Genomic DNA, 23,269 nt, shown 5'->3' on the forward strand with positions numbered 1-23,269 from the left:
TCAACACTACTCAGGATGCCATCCTCAAAGAAGCCTCACCTTCACCTTCACATGCTGACCCAACCAATAGGTTCAGTTACCATAAAAAATCAAGGTCACATTGCTGAAAACTTCTACAAAGTACGTGACATTATTGAAAAGTTGATACTGTCAAGGGCTTTGAACTGATTTGTCCAAAACAACCAAGTTGGTCAAGGATGAGGATGTGGAGGTGGATGAAGAAGATCTCAAGGTTTTCGCAAAGGTTATCAGGGAAGAGGAAGAGGAGTGTCACCCCGAGCGAAAGCTACAACAACGCCACCTTCTCCTAACCCCCTCCTCAAGCTACACCTAAATCGTAACAGCCTCAAGATCTTGATGAATATAGGCATATTATGCATCACAATTGGAGGATTTGTAGGAAGATGAAGTTCTAAGTCGTCCCGAAAAAGGCATCTAAGGAGTATCAATGCAATTAAATCCTTAACACCTCAGACACTTCCCCATCACATTTACAAATTCATATTTATGTCCTAATGATCCTGATCACCAGTACTCAAATTCGCCGGGGAGCGAGTGCTCACTCTGGGATATATAGACCTGCTTACTACATTTCCCAAATCCACTACTCAAATTTGTTGGTGAGTCAGGGCTCACCAGGAGATATATAGATTTCCTCACTACATTTGGGACCAGCATCACACTACACCTTGACGATAAGGTATATTTGGGTTGAAGCAGACACCTCGTATAATGTGCTCAACAAACATCAAACTCTCTTATATATGTTTGAAGGTGCCATACCCTAGTGTAACTTTTAGAGTCTTCCATATCTTATTAGGAAGGTCTTGGCAATTTAACAAGAAAACTACTCACAATGGCCTTACCAACGAGATAACTTTTACTCATAATTCTAAAAAGTTTGTGCTTTTTTCTTTAACACCTTCACAAGTGATAGAGGATCAAGTGCAAATGAAACTTTTTAATGTATATAAATGGCTTGCTTCTATTTTTAAGCAAGTTGGACAATGGAGTAGAAATTTTATTTGGACTGGTGATATTATGAAAAAAGGTATATCTACGGTTAATGGATGATTGAAGATTAATAACCTCCAGTACGAAAATACTATTTACAGTCTCAAGCTTACTTGAAACTTTTCTTATATTAATAAGCCTTGGTCTCTTCTCATGAAAGCTAGAGTTCTTAAATCTAAGTACCATGTCAAATTGGCTTATAGATCCTCTTCTATTTGGCCTGAGATTAAACAGTTTTATGGCACTATTCTTGAACATACAACTTAGACTGTTGGTACATGTACTTATATTAATTTCTGGAATGATAAATGGTGTTCTTCTACTTGTTTATCAAAGATTGCATGGGTACTTGATGGTTCTAGAACCCTGGTGACCACAGTTTCCCAATTTTGGAACGATAGTGATTGGATTCCCTTGACTTTGTAATAGGTGAATCATTTTTCTGAACATATCATGATTAGGTAGGAACATGATACTCCTAATTAGAGACTTGAAGACTATGGTCATTTCACTCTCAAATATGCTAGGAATTTTTTCTTGGATCCAAGGGTTCCTTGTGATTGGGGTAAGATCATTTGATTTCAATATATTCCTCCTTCCAAAACTCTGGTGCTTTGGAAAGTTTTTCCTGGGCGACTTGTTATGGATTACCACATTCAACACAAAGCTTTTTTGAATGTCCTAATGCTTTGCATATTTGGAGTTGGATTCGGAAATTTTTTCTTAATTCTCATTTTTCTATGTGGATGATCTCCTTTCTTTTATTAAGACCAATGATAGTGCTTTGGTTAATTTGATTAAACTTGTTATGGTTACCTTCTTTATTTGGATGATATGGCATATAAGAAATTACGCGATTTCAGGTGAAGATTGATCTTTCCATGGCCATTTCCACTATTTAAGATTTCACTTGCCTAGTGGATAATTCTTCTAAAAGCTCTATGAGAAAAGATATGTTCAACTTCAATGTGCTTAAATTCTTTGATATTAATACTCATAGTGATAAAGTTTTTCTTCATATTCCTCTTCAACTTCTTCTTTGATTTTCTGTTTTAATCTGTTAAAAAATAGATAATCCATTAATTTGTTCTTAATCTTATTATCATGATCAATTTAATCAAAACAATAATTGATTGTTTTTTTTTATGAAATCATTTTAAAATAATTTTTCATCTTTCAAAAACATTTTTACTCTTTTAACTTGTTATACGCTTGATCATACATATGAAATACTTTTATGTGAGAGACTCTAAAATCAAACACAGTGAAAGCTAAGACACTTAGACACATCAAGATTGGTTTCACATTTTATATTATACCCTTAACCCGTTTGAAAACCTGTTGCTGTTAAATTATGAACATTTCACTTGTGAACTTTTAGGTAGTGTTGTCATGTTTTGGTTATGCTTGTCTTGAAATTATTTTATACAATTTTTATCAAATTGTAACATTTGCGCATCGAGAATTACTTTGGATTTTAATTAGGGGCACATATATTGCATGGAATTAATTTTTACTACATCAATTTATGTTCTTATTATATATATATATATATACCCTTTTAATATTGGTTTACAATTTTTAAATAGTCACAATAGCGAATGTTATGTACCATTAATACTAGATCTATACTTTTAGAATCATCACATGTTAGGATACAAAGTCAACACTATTAATCAATTAGTGTCACTTTTTATTCCTTTTTTTGCATGGACTAATTGCTAACAATAGGTTGTTTTCTTGCAATACATTTGTTTTATACTAATTTTTTTAATATGTTCTTTCTTATTAGGTAACATTACTATATTCAATTATGTTTGCAAATTTTCGTAGTAGTTAAAACTAACAAAATTAAAGTATTTTTTTATACTTGATTTGGTGGCAGAAATAAGCAATTACATTTAGTGATCGAAAGAAAATAATAACTTAAAAATAAACATTTTCAGTCGCTAATTTGGTGGTTGATTCAGTGACAAAAATAAGTAATTATATTTAGCGACAGAAAGAAAATTAGTGGCTAAAAAATAAACATTTTAGGTCGCTAATTCGGTCGCAAATATATTTTTTCAATTTATTCAAAATAGTCATCACTTTATTGACTGATGATTTTGTCACTATCATGTTCAGTCGTTGATTCAGTTGTTAAACTAACTAACATACTTAACAATTCATTTGATTGTTATTTCGATCGTAGATTTGAGACTGAGGATTCAGTTGTTAAACTACAATTCATTTGATTGTTATTTCGATCGTAGATTTGAGACTGAGGAGTCGCAAATTCCGACCACTCATTTTCAATCGCTGAATTCAATAACTAAATAGTTATTTTTCTTGCATTACTAATTAGAGTATTGAGCATACAATATTTTACTTTTCTCGTACCCTCAAGTTAAAAACATAATATTACTATTAGTTTGATACCAACTCAAATATGATTTTGATTCTAAGTCCAACAAATAAAATACATTTACTTAGCACAAAGAGTTATCTCCTAAAAATAAAGACACTTTAAACCAAATTTTAGCATTATTTTCCCATAAAGACTCCTACTTCAATACAATAGTTGTATTAAAACTAGAGATATTAAATGGGATATTTTTTATCAAATATATACAATATATTAACAATATTAAATATTTTTTAAATACTATGCAACAATCTTAAACATAAAAAATTTAAGGAGAGGAAAGGCATCATAATTCATAAACCCGGTCAACATATCATATCATGGTTATGCATGAGTTCAAACAAGGAAAATTAATATTTTAAATATATATATATATATATTTAAAATTATTTTATTTTAATAAAAAAATATTTCTCTTTTCAATTATAATTTAATGCACAATTATCAATATATTAACATTTTATTTTAAGAAAAACCTAATCTGCTAAATAAATTGATATTGACGATAGAAGAGTTAAAATAATTAAGAGTGACGTGAATGAAAGATAAATTTGGTTTTAAATATCTGCAAATGGTTGAGTTGTTTATTATTTCATTAGTAAGGATTTAATTCAACTTGCTGGTTGGTGAATGGAGAATTAACAGTTGGCTTTCACACTGCAATATTGAAGGATTCAAATGTCAATCAGTTGATATAAAAAAAAAATATTTTGATAATTCTCAGAGTTATATATAATTTTAATGGGATAAATTTAAAAATAAATATATATAATAAAGAATAAATTTATAATTAAATAATATACAAAATATTAAAATAATGATATTAGAGGTTGTAATGTGGTTATATAAAAGATATAGATTGTCAATGTATCATTTTTGTTGTTATAAGGTAGCAACACCATTGGTGTATATATATTCTCACAAGGTCGAGATCCTACGAAATAACTTTTTCCGTCCAAGTTTTTCGGTCTTCTAGGCCTTTAGGTATGACGATCTTCTGTCTGCTCTCCAATCTTCCAAGCCGGATGGTAGATGGGGGTACCTGCGAAGGCGCTCCGACGATCAAGTCAGTTGGAGTACTATATGAAAATGTTCTTACAAGGTTGGCATCCTACGAAGTAACTTCTTCCGTCCAAGTCTTTCGATCTTCCCGGCCTTCAGGTATGACGATCTTCTATTTGCTCTCCAATCCTCCAAGCCGGATGTGGGAGGGGAGGGGGGTACATGCGAAGGCACTTCGACGATCAAGTCAATTTGAGTACTATATGCAAGTGAGTAGGGAGTGAAAAATTACCTTTGACGCTGGGTCTCCTCTGGTATTTATACCTTTTGGATGACCTCAACTGTCATGGGCCTACTCGTGGGTTTAAAAGAGGGTCCAATCATGTCTTAATCATGTTTTATCACTAAACTGGCTTAATTACGGTTAACTGTGGATTTATGGGCTATGCTTGGATTAAGAGAGTCAGTCAGCCTACTTGACTAATCGACAATACATTTGCCCCCAGGCTCGAGCGGACCGATTACCATTCGGCCATGTTGGCCTACTCGACTAGTCGACAGTACACTTGCCCACAAGCTCGAGTGGAGAAATTAGCATTCGACAGTACACTTGTCCCCAAGGCTCGAGTGAAGCAATTTGAGTGTAACGTAGAGTCTATAAAAGAAAAATTGCTTTATCTTTGGGTAGATGTCTATCCCGGGTCATATGCCCCTCAGGCCCAAGTAAAGGAACTTTACGCAGGGTCTTATGTGACTGCTAAGCTGAGTAGTCATTACTCTGTGTGGTTGGTGCTTCTGTTTGTCTGTTATGTCGTGTGATTGCTCATGTGTCCTCGAAGTCGAGTATGGCAGCTCATTGGTACATTCGAGGCACGTGGATGTGACATGGTGTCAGGAGGCTCAACGCGTGATTTGGACTGTTGATGCTGAATTGATCCAACAGTGGAGATCGAGTGTGACAGTTTGTATTTGCCCTTTCTTCTACCTATAAATAGGAGTGGTAGTGGATTTCGTTTTGTAAACGTGTGCCCTATTTTGTGTAAATTGGCGGCCATTCGGTCATTAATGGAATTAATCTTAACTAAAGAAACTTGTTTCCTTTTCGATTTTCTTTCTTACAATCTCGTTTTTACTCAGCTTTCGATAAGGTGAATTCTTTCTTGGTCGGAAGGTTTTTTTGACACTCTCTCAGTAGTGATTCCCTTGGGTGAATTCTAAGTGAATTTTACAGACTCTCGATAGGGATTTACTTGGGTGAATTTTACCTTTGCTGAGAAATTTCTTTATCGGACTCTCGACAGGGATTCACTTGGGTGAATTCCTCCTTAGCCGACGGGTTTCTTATCGGACTCTTGGTAGAGATTCACATAGGTGAATTCTACCTTCGCCGAGAGACTTCTTTATCAGACTCTCGGCAGAGATTCATGGAGGTGTATCATTTGTCGAAAAATTTCTTTATCGGACTCTCGGCATGAATTCACTTCGGTGAATTATACCTTCGTCAAGAGATTTCTTTATCGAACTTTCGGTAGGGATTCACTTGAGTGAACTCACCTTAGTTGAAAGATTTCTTATCGAACTTTCGAGGGATTCATATAGATGAATTCTACCTCGTGGAAAGCTGTCTATATACCGTGTGTAAGTGTTAACCAAACGTTTTTCTTACCGATGTTTCAACTTTTAAAAACTGTGGACTTAAACTCTCTGTTGAGAGAAAGTACACATAGGCCATTCCACCATCAACAACAACACATATTTGGATCAGTCTTTCTCAAATCTCAACCTGAATAATAACAAAACGGAAAAACAAGAACAACCACTTGCTGGGGCTTCTTCTGAGAATTCTTCGCGTAATCGGTGAGACATGGCTTCAACAAGAGAACGCAATGTTGACCCCACCAGTTGGATGTTTCCTATTCAAGTGTTGCTGGGCACTATCAGACACGGAGAAGTTGAAGCATGCAGCATCTCCAAGGTTCCAGACAAGCTTAGCAAGCCAAACAAGGACGCATACCTTCCCCAGCTTGTCTCCATCGGACCCTACCACAGGGGCTCCAAAAACGATCTCTTGTTGATGATGGAACAACCCAAATGGAATTACATGCTCTCTCTTCTAGGACGATCCCTGTTCCAAGCGCAACAACAAAACAGGGGAGAAGCAATTGAAGACGGGCCCAGAATGGTGAAAGTAATGGGCGAGACCATTCTGGAGATAGAGTACATAGTTCGTGCCAGCTATGGGGGGAACGTTCAATCTGAACCCCACGATCTAGCAAAACTCATGCTTGTGGATGGTTGTTTCTTGTTAGAGTTTCTTCACAGGCTTCAGGAGTATAAGGAAGCCTTGGAGAATGGTGATAATGAGGAGGATGACCCTCTATTTGAAAGCCAAGACAAAGTCTTGTCTCTGTTGAGTGACTTGCTTCTGCTTGAGAATCAACTACCCTTCATTGTTCTCAAGAAGTTGTACAGAAAACTTTTCCCGGTTCCTGTTCCCGTTGAGCAAGATCACCGTGTTGCTACTATGGCAATGGAAGCTCTGGGCTACCCTTCGGATGTTCCTACCTCTGGCGCGGCTCATCTTCTTCACCTTGTTTATTTGTCCATCGTGAACCAGGAGGGTAGGAAAAAAACTAGGGCAGCGCATCAAGAGTTAAAGCGCTGTGCTACTAGGCTTCGAGCTCGCGGAGTAACAGTAAAAGTAAAAGAAGGAGGTAGAAGCAATACGAACCAGTTTGGTGATATCTTTAACTTTGAGATAAATTTTGACAATGGGGTGTTGGAGATTCCTCAGCTGCGTATTAAGAAGTCAACGGAAGTGACATGGAGGAACATGATTGCGTGGGAGCAGAGCAGGATTGTGACCAGTTGCAAATTGACTTCTTATGCTTTGTTCTTCCAAGGCTTGATTTGTTGTACGCATGACATCGAACTGCTTCAGCGTGTTGGAGTTATAGTTAATGAATCGGGGAAAAGAAATGAAGATTTGCTGAAGCTGTTTGAAAATCTGTGTGAGGGAGTTGACCAAATGGATTGGAGTTATAGTGAGGTTTGTGCCAAGTTGAATTCAGACACGGGAACGAGATCGTTAAGAAAATGGCCTATTCTCACTTGGCATCGCTGCAGATGTATCATTGCAATTTTTGTTTACTATTGGAAAAACTGGTTCAGCATTTTGATAAAGGAACACATTCCTACGATTTGGAAACTCATAGGAGTGTTGGCAGCTATGGTGCTGCTAGGCCTCACTATTGCACAGACATATTATTCAGCAAAGAGCAGTAACTAATAAAAAACCAAGTCTTGTTTGGTTGCTTTCACCGATTCCAACTATAGCAGTGGAGAATTGATTTTAAGATTTATCTTTTGCTAAAGTTTGATTTTGTCAAGTTAATAAGTTCCTGAGTTAGGAACCAGTTGTAATTGCAATGCCTGTTACCATGATTCATTTATCTGTGTGTCTATGTGATCTATTTCTAAATGAATTCGTGTCATCCACTCATTTTATATATCAAGAACTATCCATGAAGTCGAGCTTGTGATCTATTTCTAAAGAAATTCGTGTCATATACTAGTGAGCTTATGCTCCAATAAACATGATACAACCCAAATCATTTTTCAGTTATTAGATTGGTGTTTCAAACTCATCCTTTATGTAAAAACATTGTAATAGGTTAGTTATAAATGATTGGTTACATGTTTTTCCTCCTATCTTTGTTGCTCTTGTTGTCGCTACTTCTTTAAGGTTTTCTTCACAATAGCAGAAACAACAATATTGCATACGAGTGGTGATGTGTTTTGTGCAGCTTCTGAGCCACAATATATGGTGCTTCTACATTTTTAGTACTGGTGCAGAGGAGGAATGTTATGCTTATGCAGGATGCATAGGAGTTTTTTTTTTTTTTTAATCTTAATAGGACTATAATTTTATGTTATATGATGGCTGAGGAAAGAAGTGGAGTATCTGTTTTGATTATGTAGGTTATGATAGATAAATGCATGACCTATAAACAAGTGAGGAGGTTTTAGGTATAACGGAGAATGAAAAAATATTCTCTGTTTTATTCAATCTGTCCTTCATCTATAGCAATGATACATATATATAACCATAGCATTAGAACCGTACAGATTCTTTTTCTCACATAACATTTGTAATTAAGACTAATTATAGACCCATTAATAGTGATTATATTCCTATAATTAAGTCTAATTATAGACTCATTAATAGTGATTATATTCCTGTAATTAAGTCTAATTAAGTCTAATAATGATTTTGTCCGGTAATATCCCCTCAAGTTGGAGCATGTAAGTCTTGAATGCCCAACTTGACCAAGATGGCTCCAAACTTTTTAGCACCGAGAGCTTTGGGGAAAAGGTCAGCTAGTTGTGTATGTGTGGGCACATAGGATGGAAGAAGGCGCTTGTGAATGATTTCATCTCGAACAAAGTGGCAGTCAACTTCAATGTGTTTGGTGCGTTCGTGGAAGACCGGGTTTTTAGCAATGTGAAGTGCTGCTTGACTATCACAATAAAGACGAATTGAGTCAGGATGAGGAACATGTAGAGAAGCGAGAATGTCTTTAATCCACTTTAATCCTCGGGTGGTCTTAGCCATTGATCGATATTCAGCCTCAGCAGAGGAGGCAGAAACCGTTTGTTGTTTCTGGGTTTTCCAAGAGATTGGGGAAGTGCCGAGTTGAATAAACCATCCGGTGAGAGATTTCTGTGTCAGTGGACAACTTGCCCAATCAGAATCACACCACCCAAAGAGTTGTAAGTTGTTCTCTCGAGGTAGGAGTATTCCTTGTCCAGGATGCCCCTTTAAATATCGAACAACACGAAGAGCAGCTTGCCAATGCTCGGAGCGTGGATTTTGCATAAATTGAGATAAAGCTTGGACACTGTAGGCAAGGTCAGGTCGAGTGAAACACAGATAAATTAACCTCCCAATAAGTCTACGATAAGTAGCCGGGTCAGAAAGAAAAGAACCAGTAGCGGAGCTCAATTTGTGATTTTCTTCACATGGTGTAGTGGCGGGCTTCGCACCCAACAATCCAACTTCAGTAATGATATCTAAGGCATATTTCCTCTGACAAAGGAAGATTCCGTTGGGGGAGCGAGCAACTTCAACCCCCAGGAAGTACTTGAGGCGGCCTAAATCTTTCATATGAAAGCATTGATTTAAGTAGCCTTTAAAACATTGGATGACAGTACCATTATTCCCTGCAATCACAAGATCATCAACGTAGACTAGCACAACCAATTGTATGTCATTATTATTGAGAGTAAACAGGGAATGATCCTTCGGGGATTGTTAGAAGCCGTAACGAGTGAGAGAAGAAGATAGTTTAGCAAACCAACACCTGGGGGCCTGTCGGAGGCCATATAGAGACTTTTGAAGCTTGCACACTGCCCCTGGTTGAGATTCTTGGAAGCTAGGAGGGAGTTTCATATAAACCTCATCATCAAGATCACCATGGAGAAACGCATTGTGAACGTCCATCTGATGAAGCTCCCAATCTTTTGCGGCTGCTACTGCTAGAGTTGTGCGAATGGTTACCGTCTTTACGACAGGAGAAAACGTCTCGTTGTAATCCAAACCATCCACTTGATGATTGCCAAGAATTACCAATCGAGCCTTGAATCTTTCAATTGTTCCATCCGAGTTGTATTTGATTTTGTAGATCCATTTACACCCAAGTGCCTTCTTTCCAGGAGGGAGAGCGGTGAGTTTCCAGGTGTCATTGAGTTCGAGAGCATGAATCTCCTGTGCCATAGCATCACGCCACCGGGGTTCTCGGACCGCTTGAGAAAAGAACAGGGGTTCCTGCTCGGTGTGTAAAGAGGCAAGAAAACTTTGATGATGGTTAGAAAAGGAATCACAATTCACAAAATTATGTATAGGATACGAAACACCTGAGGATTCTGTTGAAGGAGGTGACGGAACAGAGGGGCTTGACGGTATCGTGGTGGCTGCGACAAAATCGCGTAACCGTACGGAAGGCAGCTTCGCGCGATGCCCTCGCCCAAGGGGAACCGCGGCCGTCAGCGGTGGTGAAGAAACCGACGGCGCCGTCTCCGTCGGACGCGGCGGTGGATCCGCGGGTAGCGTCGAGGCTTCTATACACGGATCGGAGTCGTTGATAGTGTGGTCGAAGTCATCTGTGAGGGTAGCATCCTCCTTGGCTGGGATGGGAGATGCAATGGGTTGGTTGACGATGCATTCATCTAGGTTTGAGGAGGCAACTTCATGAAGAAAATGTGGGGGTCCGTTCCAGTTTCTAAAGAGTTGGCAATAATTGGGTTTTGCAATGGTGGTGCAGTGTCCATCTTTTTGGCTTCAAAATATGGAAATTTATTTTCGAAAAAATGTACATCACGAGAGACAAAGAAAGTTTCTGTTTCCAAATCAAATAATTTCCATCCTTTTTGGCCATATGGATACCCGACAAACACACATTTTCGGCTACGACTATCAAATTTATCCCGCTGTCTATTTTGATTATGAGCATAACATAATGAACCAAATACTCGTAAGTGCGCGTAGCTGGGTACACATCCATGGATCACTTCATAAGAGGTTTTTCCTTTTAGAATGGAGGATGGTGTGAGATTGATTAAGTAGCCTGCAGTCAAAACGCATTCCCCCCAAAATTTAATGGGAAGATTGCCTTGAAACCGTAATGACCGAGCAACATTCAGAATATGCCGATGCTTGCGTTCGACGCGTCCATTTTGTTGCGGGGTCCCGACACAGGAAGTTTGGTGAAGGATACCTTGTTGAATGAAATAGTGTTTTAGACACATGAATTCGGTTCCATTGTCAGAGCGAACCATTTTAACACATTTGTTGTATTGCCTCTCAACGAGTGTGAAATTTTTTTTCAAAGTCACTGATACCTCTGTTTTTTCTTTTAACAAATAGATCCAAACTGCCCGTGAACAATCATCCACAATTGTCAAAAAATATGAAGCACCACAGGATGAAGGAGTTTTATAAGGACCCCATAAGTCACAATGAATTAAATCAAAAATATTCAAAGCTTGATGCGCACTTAAGAAAAACTTATCTCTCGTTTGTTTCGATTTTTCACAAACTTCACAAACTGTATTCAACTCATCACGAGTACATTTCCCACTTATATCAGGAAGCATTTGCACAATCTGAAATGACGGATGTCCTAATCTTTGGTGCCAAAGTGCTAGTTGATTTTCCATCTTGACATGACATGCTTGAGTCTTCCGTACCCCACGATACCAATAAAGCCCATCTTTCCGTTCACCTGCTCCAATCAGCGTCCTCGAAGTGCGGTCCTGTATAATACACAATTTATCAGTGAATGTTACAACACAATTTTCTTCATCCGTCAATTGAGGTACTGAAAGTAAATTGCATTTTAATTTGGGAACATAAAGGACATTTTTCAATTCAAGTCCTTCTTCAAGAATCACTGTTCCCTGTTCGCAAGCTAGAACACGTTCACCATCGGGTAACCCTACGGGGCACCTTTGTATAGTTTCCTTTTCACTCAAATTTTCCAGTGACCCGGTCATATGGTTTGATGCCCCACTGTCAATAATCCACAAATCCCAAATGCTCTTACCAGTCATTTTCTCTGATTCATTTGATTTTTGTTTGCTGATCATATCAACCAGTACCTTCCATTGTTCATTGGTCAGACCTGCCATCTCAAGTTTCTTGTCGTCATTGTTGGCTTGACTGTTGCTTCCACTAGCGTGTGCCACATTTGCACGTGTCGGGTTACCTTTGTTTCTCATCCCTTGGCGTCCCCTGCCGTTCCATTTGCCTTCACTTTTTGGTCTGTCACCCCACCATTCGGGATATCCGATCAATTGGAAGCATCCCTTCATGTCATGACCATTTTTACCGCAATGACTGCACGTCATTAATTTTTCTACCATATCTCCACGCCCTTTTTCTTTGTAGCTGGCCTGCATCGCGAGACCCACGACCAACCCCCTTTCTTCCGTTGATTTGGCCATCATTCTCACTCTTTCTTCTTGTACCAACATAGCATATACGCGGTTCAGAGACGGCAATGGATCTGAGGCCAGAATGTTTGATCTTACTGTCCCGTAGCTTGCATCATCCAACCCCATAAGGAGTTGATGAACCTTCTCCTCCTCCCTTCGTTTTTTCAACTGAGCACCAATCCCACACTTGCATCCACCACACGTACAAGATGGAATTTTGTCACTGTTAGCAAGCTCATCCCAAAGGACCTTCAATTTTCCAAAGTAAGTTGCCACCACCATTCCCTCCTGCTTGCATCTTGACAAGTCCGACCTTAGTTGTTGAATTCTAGGTCCATTCACGACCGAGAATCTTTCTTTAATGTCTTCCCACAAGTTATGTGCAGTCTCAGTATATGCTACTGTGGATCGTAAGCTTGGTTCAATGGTGTTTAGAATCCAAGATACAATCATGGACTGCACGGTCCACCAATCTTCAAGGTCGGGTGCCTCATCCTCTGGTTGGATATGTGTTCCATCAATGAAGCCCCATTTTCTCCGGGCACGAAGCGAGATCTTTACTGCTCTTGCTCATTCGTCGTAATTTTCTCCGCGCAATTGGACTTGCGTGATTATGTTTCCGAGATTGTCACTCGCGTTGAGATCATATGACGAGTAGGTCTTCTTAGCACCTCCTCCTTCGTGCTCTGCTTTGTTGGCATTATTCTTTTCTGGTGCATCTGCCATGGTTGTGCACCGTTGCCTTTGCTTTGTGTTTGTCGGGTATCAGAGTTTTGTGCTCTGATACCATGAAAGAATATTCTCTGTTTTATTCAATCTGTCCTTCATCTATAGCAATGATACATATATATAACCATAGCATTAGAACCGTACAGAACCGTACAGATTCTTTTTCTCACATAACATCTGTAATTAAGACTAATTATAGACCCATTAATAGTGATTATATTCCTATAATTAAGTCTAATTATAGACTCATTAATAGTGATTATATTTCTGTAATTAAGTCTAATTAAGTCTAATAATGATTTTGTCCGGTAATAGAGAACCAAAGTTTTTTGAGTTATGTGGGAGACTACACCCATAAAAGGGTTCCAGTGCACCAAAGCTTTCTTAGATGTTGCTACTAAGAAATTGTGCAATCATAAAACATACAATGTCTTAGAACCACAAGTGCAAAACATTTTCCACGCTTGCATATTGGGGTTGTCTTGAGTGATTTCAATGAATGCATTTTGGAATGGTTTCAACAAGGTATGTAGAGGGTAGTTAAGGGTTCTTGTGTGTGCAATGTAAGATTTTATATGTATCTTTTCTGGGAAACTCGATTTTATGATAAATTGTAATATTTTTTTTTTCTGCTTTTAGAGGATTATTATGGTTAAGGTTTTTCTTTTTATAATAAAAGCTTTCATGTTAGATATCATTATGCAACTTGATATCTCAGTTATGCTGACATCTCAAGTAACAACAATCATCTGTCATCACATAAAAAAATATTATTAAAAGAAAAAATAAAAGAGAAAGAAAATAAAGAAAAATATGGGGGACTAGACCAAAACCCATATATTAAAAAAATGATATGTAGGTAAACTATGCATATTCATAAAAGAATTCTAATAACATATTATATGGAAGCCTATCATAACAATGAAAAGATTTTCCATGAATAAATCCTAAATTAGCCAACTTATCCACACACTCATTCCCTTAACGAAAAATACGAGTAACCCTAAACCTGATTTTCCCACAATAAATAAGACAAGTGTTCTATCGATTATGAAACATCCACGAAACATTGATCATAGCAGTAAAAGTAGCACAAATAAAGGCAAAATCACATTCAAGCCATACATTAGTATGATTCATCTTTTGAATTTCCTCCATAGCATATATAACTCCATAAAACTCAGCAACCAAACCAGTTTTCACTTCAAAAAACGCAAAGAAAAAATCAATAAACTCCCCTTACTCCCATAGAAAATACCTCCACAAGTAGCAAGACCCGAATAACCCATAACAATCCCATCAGTGTTAATTTTAACACCGTCTGACAAAAGGAATTCTCATATAAAAGGAAGAGGACAAATAACTTTACCACTTCGAGAATTAATAAAAAAAACTTAATAACATTGAAATAGTCTAAATATCTTTTTTATAAAGGTTAAAACACTTATTATTATTTTTTAATTTATTAATTATTTATCGATTAAAAAAATATTCAACCAATTTGAACCTGGTTTTATTAGTGTATATGTTAATGAGCTTACGCTCTTATATACACATATTACAATAGAGTTGATTTTATTATTAGATACTCGGTAATAAGCTAGCTATAATTATGACTCGATCTCCGTTTTGACATCAACACACCTTATTTAGTTAATAGTATATTTTTACCTATAAATCATGCATTGAATTTACTAAAATATTTGTATGATATTTCTATTTATTTAAATAAATCTATATGGTAAATTTATGTTGGAAAACTATATTAAATTGGATGGTGATACTTTCACACCCACCAATAATATTTACTTGGACCATTAATGATGTCTTAGAGCAACTAAATAGAACTAATTTGTTTAACTTCACCGTATACTAATTGATATTAATAAAAAACAATTGAGATTAATAAAGTCATGTCACTCACAGGTCGTGTTCACACCGTTCCCATAAACGTTGATGAGTACCAACATAAAAACATAGACTTCGTTGCTTAGCTACATAAAATAATTAAATTTGGTTGTTAATCTTTGGACAAACTTATTTTTATTAATTTTAACTTGGTGTTTGATTTATGAAAATAATAATATATATATTTTTTTAACTTTTATAGAGAAACCGGTGACAACGAGAAAGTAAACTCTACAAGTCTTCGTTGATATTAAATTATAATGTACATGTGAATGTTATGGTATGAACATGATTGTTAGGTTAACTAAATTTGATTAGAGTCTAATGACGCGAAGTTTGGACATAAAATCATGTGACCAAATTCTAGCCAAAGCAAATTAATTGGGATCAACTAGAGTTAAATCCAAAACTTGTAATACAGAAAAACAATAAAGTTATAATATATATATATATATATATATATATATCATTTAAACTAAAAAAAATATTGAATTATTGAAAAAAAATTATGGATGAATTTATATATGTTGATAATTTTTTTTATTATCAATTAATGGAGTTATCGACGGATTTTTGTTTGTCGGTAATTATCAATAAATTTTACCAAAAATTAAAAAGAAAAATAAAACACGAATCAATATTCATCGACGACAATGAGTGTAACCTAATTCATCTGTAGTTGGGTGCAAAACTTATTAAAGATAAAATAATACATTTTGCTATAAGATAAGAAACTTTAGAAACATTAAACCAAAATCATTTACTAATTTTGTTATCATTCTTATTATATTATTATTGATTATTTTTAATATTACTATTAATATTATTGTAATTATAGTTAATTTTATTAATAATGACATTGGTATTATTAATATTTTTAATATTTACAACATATATAATTATTATTTTTATAATTATTATTAATTTTATTAATATTAACATTATTATTATTATTGATATTATTATTAACAATAATAACAAAGAATAATAAAAATACAAATAAATAAATTGGTTTAGTGGTTAGGATCTCGTTGTTAGTGGTCATGGGTTCAAGTTCCACATGCAGTAAAATGGTAAAGTTATAATAATAGCTTTAATAATATGTTGTAATGTTGTAATAATTGAAAATAATATTAGTAATTACTGACAAAAAATCCTATCGGTAATTCACTCGATGAAATTTTGCCCATCGCTTTTTCATTAATAAGGCGTGCTTATCAATGATTTTTTGGTCTTATCAATTTTGCTTTTGGGTAATTTTTTTTAATGTTAATGGTGAAATAATAATCATCTAATTTAACCTAAATGACACATAATATTAAATTCTCGAACTGATACAATGGAAAAAACTGAGATGAGCATGACATAGATTAGTTTCTCTCACATTACTGAAACAGGCTGCTCTTACCTTATTTACATACTTTATATAAAATTTAATTCGAAACTAGGTAACTTTAATAATCAAATAAAAATTTAACACTGTCCAAACAAATTCTTCAGTATTTATATGATTTTTATTATACTTATTATCATTAATAATATTAACAATATAAATATAATATTAACAACAATAATAATATTAACAATAATAATAATATTAATAATAATAATATAACTAAAGAATTTGTCTTAATACTTCTTTAGTCATACTGAAAAGATTTGGGTTCACAATCCTGCTTGCTACCGACATTACATACTATAAAAATTGTTTGAGGTTTTCTTTCCAAATTCTCAATATTAAAAACTAATTAATTTTTATTTAATAATTTTGTAATAGTAACTCCCTTGCAAAAAGATGATTCTTTTAGAACCATGGTTAAAATCTCCTCGAATGACGATAGCTATGATCAATATTTAAATCTTTTAACGACATTCATAATTGCAGAGAGTTTTAAAATTTTCTTTAATGGACTCTTTCATTTTATTATATGAAAAAGGGTTGTACAATTTTTTTTAAGGAAATTAAAGAATATATATGTGGGACGACTTAACGATTTCAAAATTTATATTTTTCATCAACATTTAATTATACAAATTTAGGAACAGATTTTCGCTCAAAAGCATAGATAGAGCACTTAAAAGAAATATATAAGTGACACAGTTTAAGATCTTTTATCTTTATGGATGCTGATATATTAATATCCTGAAAAAATATACAGTTCACACTTTAATAAATTAATATTTTATTTTTTAATTTAAAAATATTATTATAATATTATAAAAATATGTTATTTATTATTTACAATGTCAACAAAATAACCAATTCTAATTTTTTATACAATTGTATTATAATTCTTAATATTATTTAATTATAATTGTATTGTACATATTTATTTTTAAACCTATAATATCAAGGGTTTGTATACAACTTTAAAAAATTGTAAAACTACCACCATTTTCCGTCAACATAACCTGTGTATGTTTATTTAAAGGACAATCCGAGCAGATATATAACAGTTAGTTTGTTTTTCTCTACATCTTTCCTCTATGTATCGATCAAATCGGTCATGGATGGTGTTTACGGAGATACAATTTCGAAGGAATTGGCTTATTCTATGTCAATGATGCTGGATTGTGTCGATAACGAAAACATGGACACATGTAGCATTCATCTTGTTCCAGAGAAACTTCGAAAATCGAAAGTGGAAGCTTACAAGCCACAGGTGGTATCCATAGGACCCCTACACCAGGGGAAGAGAATGGAGCTTCAACACATGGAAAAGATAAAATGGCGCTGCTTGTTGCATCTCCTTAATCGAGCAAGTGTAGGTGCAGATGAAGCTTTGAAAAAATGTGGCAGTGCTATGTTGAAGTTAGATAAAGTAGTTCGTGCAAGCTACAGTGTTGATAAACTTGAGTTCGACAGCAGCGACCTCGCCAAATGTATGGTATTGGATGGCTGTTTTCTGCTGGAGCTTCTCATTAGTGGATCACCCGAACTAGACAACAAAATAAAAACCACCTCATCTGATTCTAGTCCTGGAGGCCATGTCCTACGTGGGGGAAAGGTGTTGTCGGATTTAACCTTGCTGGAAAACCAAATCCCCCTTGTTGTTCTCGAGGTCTTGTCCTCCAAACTTTTTCCCCATGTTTTTGGAGGCTATGGAGACACACATGGTGACATCTTGATACAACAGCTTGCGCTTTCTATCTTGGGTTACGATTACGCTAGCCTGGGTTCCAGGTGCGGCAAGTTAAACGTTAATAATTTCCTTGAACTTGTTCACGCTTTCATAGATAATGAAAAGGGTGGAACAAAAAGGGATGTGAAGATTCCTATAGACAGTGGAGAAGATGAGAGTAACAGAAGATTGAAACTAAATCGCTGCGCTAACGAGCTCCTTGTAGCTGGGGTTACAATTAAAGGTAAGATCAACGCGCAGATGGAGGATTCAAATATAGCAGCCATGAACAGGTTTGACATGAGGATAACGTTCAGCGATGGGAAGCTAGAAATCCCGCAGCTACGTATTACTGAAACCACGGAAGCAAAGTGGCGGAATTTCATTGCCTGGGAGGTGAACAAAAATAAGGTGGAAAAATACAACGGGGAAAGAGCTCTTTCTGAGGACATGAGTGAAGCCAGAACAAGGTTTCACTTCCTTTGTTATGCTTGGTTCTTTCAGAGTTTGATTTGTTCTGTGGACGATGTTAAACTGCTTCTGGACAGAGAAGTGATATGGGTAGCGGTGGACAAGAAGGGCAGAAGATTAAAGAGCAACGAAGATTTGGTGGATCTGTTCTGCAAGATGAGTGAGGGAGTTTCTGAATCCGATGTGGAGGAAACTGACATGGATCCTTGGATCAGTGAGGTGATTCTGCAGTTGAATTCATACCGAATCACACTTTGTACCACGGCAACATTTAGAATCATGTGGCACGTTTTGAAGGGGAGTCTCACGTTATTTTGCTACAATTGGATGCGCTCGTTTCGGTTGCTGAGACGTGATTATATCCCTACCAGATGGAAACTGATTGCGGTTATTGCTGCTGCTGCGGGGGTTATTCTCACTGCTGCCCAGACTTTTTTTTCAGCTCGCGGTGACTAATGTTCAACATATGTTGGTTGGGTTTTGGTTTAGGGTTCTAATATATCATTTACTCTCATATAAATAAACTATAAATAAAATGGGTGGAAAGTTATTTCATTTCCCTGTTATGACTCATCTTTAAGTCATTTTCAATGAAGATGTAAGACTGGAACTCATGTTTTATTTTCCACCTCCCCTGTATTTTGTTGTAATAATCAAAGTAATTGTAACTCTTTTAAATAACAAAGAGAATTTATAAATACTTGTATGATATATATTAAGATTAATGAGAAAATTCTCTCTTGTTTTTCTCTAAATTAGTGTGCGCTTGTGTAACAGATTTCAACAGTGTGCGTGAGTATAAAAAAATAAAAAAATTAGTGGAAGTTAATATAACTTTAGAAAACAGAAGTTTTTTTAATTTCGTTAAATTTTAAAAGTGTTTTTCTAAAATCCCAACAAAAAACATTTTTTTAACTTTTGATGATTTCTAAAGATTTATAGTAAAACCTCAATCAAAATATTCCAAAATTTTCAAACTTTAATAAATAAATATAATTAATCTATTTATAAATAAATAATAAAAAACTACATAGTTTTAATACATTTTATATATTTATAATTAAATTTTTTAAAATTTTGAAAATGTAACTTTACATTACAAATAAGTTTTTTAAAATTTTTAAAATTTATTTTAAAAATTCAACAAAATAACCTTGAATAATAAGTATATTAATAACAAATTTTGGATAATAAGTATTTCAACAATATTTGCATATTTTTTAGATTGATGGTAGTTGGTTTATATAATTCATAGTTTTTTTTGTTACGAACTTATACTTCAAAAAAACTTGACTTATTTTTTTTAGCTTTTGATGTAAGTATATTTTATGTGCAATTTTAGTTTTAATTATAATTATTAATATTTAATTCTCATAATTTTGAAATAATTTAAATTAATACTTTCATTTTAAAATGCATATAATAATTTTTTCACTCTGAAAGCGAGAAGGGATAAAGTTAATTTATCATGTTCTTGCAATATTTAGCCAGGAACACACATGAATTTAAAGTCTACATCTGATAGATAATTCAATTATTTAGGATATATAAAAGAGTGACAAACACTAGTTATTGTCGAGTTAGGGAACAGTGACTTGTGATCCAAGTTGGGACAGTAAGGTGAGCAGTGTGTTTACAGTGGAAGAGAGATAAGTAAGGAGGATCGTTACGGAAGTTTTGAAATCCATGATATTTTATGGAGGTTGTTAAACCCATGGTTTTTAAAAGGGTTTCTGAAAGTTTTTTCTCGAGGTTTAAAAAAACCATGGAAAACACGTTTCCAGGAATGATTTAGCGGGAGAAATTGCAACTTTGGGTAAATGACTTAATAAAGGTTTTAACTATGGATAATGTAAAAATAAATCCTTGTTAAATTTTTTTTTTTCTTGTAGTATAACCCAACAGTATCTAGAGTTGAGGTTGTGGACCTGTGAAGGAGTGAAAAAAAGGACAAATATTGTCATTGAAACATTGTTGTAGTATGTTTCAATGTTGTTGTAGGTATACCAAGAAATTTGCCCATATTTATTGGGAAAGATTATGATGATTAGTGTGTTAAGATGGATGCAATTCTTGATTTTCAAGAAGTTGATGAAATTGTCAAGAATGAGTTTTAAGAACAGCCTAAGAATGATCGACATAAAGTAGTCGAATCTCTTTGGTATTTATGCAATACTACGCCTGACATTAGCTATTAAGTGGGCTTAATTAACAGCTTTATTAATGATCCGAGGACACCAAATATCGCTGCAACTATTCTAAGGTGTCTAAAAGGTACTATTGATTTTGACTTATTTTTTCCTAGACAAACAAATCAAAATAAAGAAAAAAATGGAGTTGTTTTGGAGGCTTGTTCTGATTCAGATTGGTGTGAAGACAGGAGAGAAAAGACACTTTTGGTTATCTATTAAAGTACATGAATGCACAAATTTCTTGGTGTTCAAAGAAGTATAGTGTTGTAGCACTCTCTTCATGTGAAGTCGAGTATATTGCAGCAGCAGAAACAACATGTTAATGTTTATGGTTGAGAACTAAGAGTTAAAACTGGAATATCTGAAACCAATGCAGTAGTTATATCTGATATCATTTTGTCTAAGTTTTTCATGTAAGAAGTAAACACATTGAAACAAAATTTCATTTTCTTATAGATCAAATGAGTAAAGGAAAATTGATGTCTTCACAAAATCTTAGACATGTGTAGGAAGAAGAATAACTTTACCATTCCGAGAATTAATAAAAAAAACTTAATAACATTGAAATAATCCAAGTATTTTTTTTTTATAAAAATTGAAACACCTCTTAATTTTTTTTAATTTATTAATTATTTGTCGATTAATAATATATTCAACCAATTTGAACCTGGTTTTATTAGTGTATATGTTAATGAGCTTACGCTCTTATATACACATATTACAATAGAGTTGATTTTATTATTAGATTACTCGGTAATGAGCTAGCTATAATTATGACTTGATCTCCGTTTTGACATCAGCACACCTTATTTAGTTAATAGTATATTTTTACCTATAAATCATGCATTGAATTTACTCAAATATTTGAATTATATTTCTATTTATTTAAATATATCTATATTGGTAAATTTATGTTGGAAAACTATATTAAATTGGATGATGATACTTTCACACCCACCAATAATATTTACTTGGACCATCAATGATGTCTTAGAGCAACTAAATAGAACTAATTTGTTTAACTTCACCGTAAACTAATTGATATTAATAAAAAACAATTGAGATTAATAAAGTCATGTCACTCACAGGTCGTGTTCACACCGTTCCCATAAATGTTGATGAGTACCAACATAAAAGCATAGACTTCGTTGCTTAGCTACATAAAATAATTAAATTTGGTTGTTAATCTTTAGACAAACTTATTTTTATTAATTTTAAGTTGGTGTTTGATTTATGAAAATAATAATATTTTTTTTAAAACTTTTATAGAGAAATCGGTGACAACGCAGAAAGTAAACTCTACAAGTCTTCGTCGATATTCAATTATAATGCACATGTGAAGTCTAATGACGCGAAGTGTGGGCATTCAATCATGTGAGCAAATTAAACAAAACAAATTAATTGAGCTAGAGTTAAATCCAAAACTTATAATACAGAAAAACAACAATGTTATACCAATCCATATATATTATTTACACTAAAAAATATTGATCGCTAAATTGTTAGAATGTATGACTTTAAATTAGAGGGGTGAATGGTTTAAAGAGAGTTTTCGCAAACTTTTAAGTTTAGAATAAAATTACTTTGAGAAAAACTTGATTAAGAAATCAGTTTGCCAAAACACAAAACAAATAAGCACAACACCAGAAAAACAATCGGTTGTTTATACCAGTTCACAAATACAAACTGAAATTAAAGAGTTTAAGGAATAGAGAGATTGAACACAGAGGTTTATACTGGTTCACTCTTAACCAAGAGCTACATCCAGTCTTCCCAGAAAGCACTGGGGAATCCACTAAGCAATCAACCCTAGATTACTTACAACACCACCAAAGAAGTGACCTTGATCCTCTCAAGACACACTTCCTTTGGCTCAGCTCAAACACCACTAGAATGCTAATCTTGACAACCTCAAGAACATACAACACTTCTCAGCTTCACACACTGAGTTTCTTCAAAGGTACAAAGGATTACACTTGTTACAGAAAAGATCTGAAATCAATACAAGATGAAAATCCTATATCACACTCTCTTAATCAAAGCAATCTCAAAGCAATCTCTAACTCTTCAAAAGCAAAATCAGTGAAAAACTCAAATCTGTTTTTCTTTTATTAAAACTCAGTTGTTGTTTGTTACATAATCTGAACAAACTATATTTTGCATTCAAAGACTGGTCAAAGCATTTAAAATTGGAGCGCATTCAGTTATAAAATCATTTAATGCTCAGTCAAAGCACAAAACAATTTTCTGTTATGGTCCCAAAGCAAACAATTGGTTGAATGCTCGAATCAATCGGTTGTTTTGGTTTGACAGCAAGTCAACTATCAAAAACAGTTTTCAACGTTTATAAAAACACCTAAGTGAAATACAATCGGTTGTTTCGACAAAACAACAGGTTGTTTTTCACTTACTTTGAAAAACACTTTTCA

At 34.5% G+C, this 23,269-nt stretch overlaps 2 protein-coding genes across 2 annotated transcripts; both read left to right on the plus strand.

Moving 5' to 3' along the window:
* The first annotated feature begins 6,093 nt into the window (after nucleotides 1-6,093).
* Nucleotides 6,094-7,952, plus strand: LOC137818410 (UPF0481 protein At3g47200). The gene has a single exon (XM_068621822.2). It carries the CDS (start codon nucleotides 6,288-6,290, stop codon nucleotides 7,710-7,712), a length of 1,425 nt encoding a protein of 474 aa, XP_068477923.1. The 5' UTR covers nucleotides 6,094-6,287; the 3' UTR covers nucleotides 7,713-7,952.
* A 9,596-nt stretch (nucleotides 7,953-17,548) lies between these two features.
* Nucleotides 17,549-19,203, plus strand: LOC137819168 (UPF0481 protein At3g47200). The gene has a single exon (XM_068622938.2). The coding sequence runs from the start codon at nucleotides 17,563-17,565 to the stop codon at nucleotides 19,102-19,104; it is 1,542 nt and encodes a 513-aa protein (XP_068479039.1). The 5' UTR covers nucleotides 17,549-17,562; the 3' UTR covers nucleotides 19,105-19,203.
* Nucleotides 19,204-23,269: the final 4,066 nt, after the last annotated feature.

This window comes from Phaseolus vulgaris, chromosome 10, assembly GCF_051622355.1.
Source record: "Phaseolus vulgaris cultivar YP4 chromosome 10, ASM5162235v1, whole genome shotgun sequence".
Classification (NCBI taxonomy): Eukaryota; Viridiplantae; Streptophyta; class Magnoliopsida; order Fabales; family Fabaceae; genus Phaseolus; species Phaseolus vulgaris.

Excerpts from the sequence above, each read along its gene's own strand:
- LOC137819168 (XM_068622938.2), top strand. The coding sequence starts at position 17,563 with ATGGATGGTGTTTACGGAGATACAATTTCGAAGGAATTGGCTTATTCT.
- LOC137818410 (XM_068621822.2), top strand. The coding sequence starts at position 6,288 with ATGGCTTCAACAAGAGAACGCAATGTTGACCCCACCAGTTGGATGTTT.